Source organism: Geospiza fortis, unplaced genomic scaffold (assembly GCF_000277835.1).
Source record: "Geospiza fortis unplaced genomic scaffold, GeoFor_1.0 scaffold19, whole genome shotgun sequence".
NCBI lineage: Eukaryota > Metazoa > Chordata > Aves > Passeriformes > Thraupidae > Geospiza > Geospiza fortis.
Window position 1 is genome coordinate 1,130,959 of NW_005054465.1, and position 3,028 is coordinate 1,133,986.

Genomic DNA, 3,028 nt, shown 5'->3' on the forward strand with positions numbered 1-3,028 from the left:
AACCAAATATTGTAGGTCATGCTGTGCTATTGAGCATATACATCATTGTCAGCTGAAGCCCAGTTGTTGGTGTCCAGTTTAAAAAGAGACTGCTCTCCAGTGGAAAGCCAGGGTAGGAGCTGTCCTTCCCACTGAGCTGATTTAGTGCACGGGGAGGGGGCGCAGGGGATGCGGCTCCTCCCTCGAGGTTGCCCTCCCTCCACGGCGGCAGAACCTGTGCTGAGCCCGTTCAGAGATGCATCTGGTGCAACGGCACGAAGGATCAAATCCCTCCCAGTTACGGCTTTCTGTCTGCGCAGCTCCTCCATCCAGCTCCCGCAGGACCTGCCGCGCGCTCTGCCGGGGTGACAGTCGGGACAGAGCAGAGATGCCACGGCGGGGCTGCCCTCCCGAGCTGCCCGGGGCGGTTCACGAGGATGGAACTGTGGCAAGGAAGGCTAAACAGGCAAAGCTTGGATTTTAGGATTTAGCACAAGCTCTTGGCCTGAAGCATCCTCCATGTTCTAAATCAGATTCTGCCAGATCAGGGCTGGGGATTTTTCAAGATGGACCCACCCAATGCAGTGGTGACTGCAGTCTGGTCTAATGAATTTTTAAGAACATAAAATAAAAGATTACTGAGTCAGACCAGCTTTTGTCTAAGCCTGTAACCTCTCTCCAGCAGCTGAATTAATGCCTGTTATCAGTAAACACCCCACAGTCCCCAAACCCTGTCAGATTATTAGAGCTTTCAAAACTAAATCTCGCAGGGAAACCGCTAAGCTTCAATCAGAGTTTTGGTGGGCTCTGATTTCATCCCCTCTCAGGAGGAGAAGTACAAAAGTTCACATGAAACACCACAGGGCTGAGTAAGTCAAATTTTAAGCAGGTTCTACCCAGAACTGGCTACCCTAAGAGTGTGAGGAATGGGAATAAAAAGATGTGGGAGAGCTCCCAGTGCCATTGCTGATGCTGAAAGGGGGTGTATGAAAGAGGAAGGTCTCACACCACCATCAGACAGCACCCAAATGAAATAAAAGACTAAAACTTTGTTCTAAAATCTAAAGGCTCTGATGATCTCTGTTTAGCTCAAGGATGTAAAGTCCTAACTGACTCCTCCAATTTCCACTGGATAGGACAGGTATTTGTGGTGGGTCTTCCATTGATAAGTGAGGAAATATCAAAGTCTCATTCTTGAATGAGACACCACATTTTGTAACTGTGGCTCTGACAGTACCAGGGATTATAATAAAGATGTGACAGTTGCTGCAGGTAAAATTGCTTGCTCGCTGTTCTAGTGTCTGGCAGAGGGTTTCTTCTCCAGCCCCAGCCATGTCAATGACTTCCACATGCACATCTGTCTTCTTGATATTGAGCAGAGACCTCGGAGGCATGTAGGTGTGTGCAAAGAGCAGAGTGTAGTGCTGCGAGTGGCTTGAGGACACTGGAGAATGGATGAGCTGCTCCAAGTGAAACAAACAGGGAATGAGCCCTCCCTGGTGTAAGCACCCAAACAGAAGTGCCCCCAGAAGGTTGAACAGAACAATGAGGAGCTTCCATTTCTCAGCTCTGCTTGGTGATGCGCTGAACAGGACCAATGGCAGGATGAGAGGGATGAGAAACCGAGGCTCCTGGTGACTGAACAGGGAGAGAAATGCCAAAGGAACAAAATAAAACAGCAGCAACGTTGGACTGCCCTCAGAATGCACTGAGAGCCCAGGCAGCCCACGGTAACACCATCTGACCAGCATTAACTGATGGACATATTTCTTTAGCATTTTAAAGCCAGCACTGATGGCCAGGATATGTAAGATACCAAACAGCATCACTCCATTGACTGTAAAATGTGTAACTCGTGGGTGACTTCCATGCAGTGCAAGATTATGAGGATTAAGATTATAGCTGAGAAAATTGAAGGGGGTTACTACCATTTTGTCATGTAATTGAACGATTACATCAATTAGGCTGCTCTTATTAGTGCTGTAGAGGTTGTCTAAGCTCACGGAGGTAAAATAGAAGGTGTCAGCAGTTATGAAAACAAAAGCGGTAAAACATGCACATAGGATAAACTTCAAGAAGTCATTTATGAGAGTTTTAATGCTCTTTTGAGAGTCAACAGTTAAACTGGCCCAGTATAGCAGAGGCATTAGAGCAAATGCCAGAAAGGTTGGCCTGTTGAAAAACCCTGCAGTTGTTACGATGCCTAAGAGAGAGCTGCTTCTAGGCTCTGCTGAGCGGCCACTGGAATTCTTTGAAGAAACCAGTACCATGAGAAGAGCAAAGAGAAGTCCTTCGAGTGTGTTGGTAAACGTCCTTGTATAAAACACCAGCGTGACATAGGATCCAGCAAGAAGCACCAGCGCTTTCCATGGATCTGCTCCCCAGAGAGGGGCCAATTGATAAACACTATAGTCGAGTATGAAAGAAAAGATTGTAAAGAGCAGGCGAGGAGATACAAGGAGAGTGTAGCTGTTGATGCAACTTGAACATATGGCCAACTGCTGCAAAGACTTGATCACCCAGTACGTAACTCCTGATGTCATTAATGGGAAAACAACTGTTCTGCAAGGAGAGTTGGAAAGGAACTCCCATGGATAATAGACCTGTAGATTTAAAATATCTCCTATAAAGGAAGAGAAAAATACATATAGATAATAAAAATACATATAGATAGTATATTTTATTCAGTAATTCAGCATTAGGGATACTACTTGGTATAAGAGGTATGACAATACAGAGCAGCTCCTAAACTTTTGAAACTGATGTCAGCCTTGATGTTTTTAGGAGCGTACCATTCATTTTTACAAAACATCGAGAAGCCTGTCACAGTAATGTGATTCGAAGCGCCACTCGCTGTGGCCAGCGCAGAGCAGGAACCCACCCACCGGGCCAGCGCTGCGGATCCTCTCCAGCCCGGCTTGCGGGACTCGCTGTGTGACAGAGCGGGATCCCTCCTCGGCAACACCCGCCTGGCCGGCGATGCCCGTGGCCGCGCCGCTTCCCGTCCCCTCGAGCCCGCGCGGGGCCACCCCGTCCCGGGCGCATCCCT

The 3,028-nt window shown here is 47.9% G+C and overlaps 1 protein-coding gene across 1 annotated transcript; it reads right to left on the bottom strand.

Annotated features, from left to right (window-relative positions):
* Window positions 1-405: 405 nt before the first annotated feature.
* On the bottom strand, window positions 406-3,016 carry PIGZ (phosphatidylinositol glycan anchor biosynthesis class Z). The gene has a single exon (XM_005428001.3). It carries the CDS (start codon window positions 2,643-2,645, stop codon window positions 1,041-1,043), a length of 1,605 nt encoding a protein of 534 aa, XP_005428058.3. The 5' UTR covers window positions 2,646-3,016; the 3' UTR covers window positions 406-1,040.
* Window positions 3,017-3,028: the final 12 nt, after the last annotated feature.

Coding starts and splice junctions, on each gene's coding strand:
- PIGZ (XM_005428001.3), bottom strand. CDS start 2,645: ATGTATTTTTATTATCTATATGTATTTTTCTCTTCCTTTATAGGAGAT.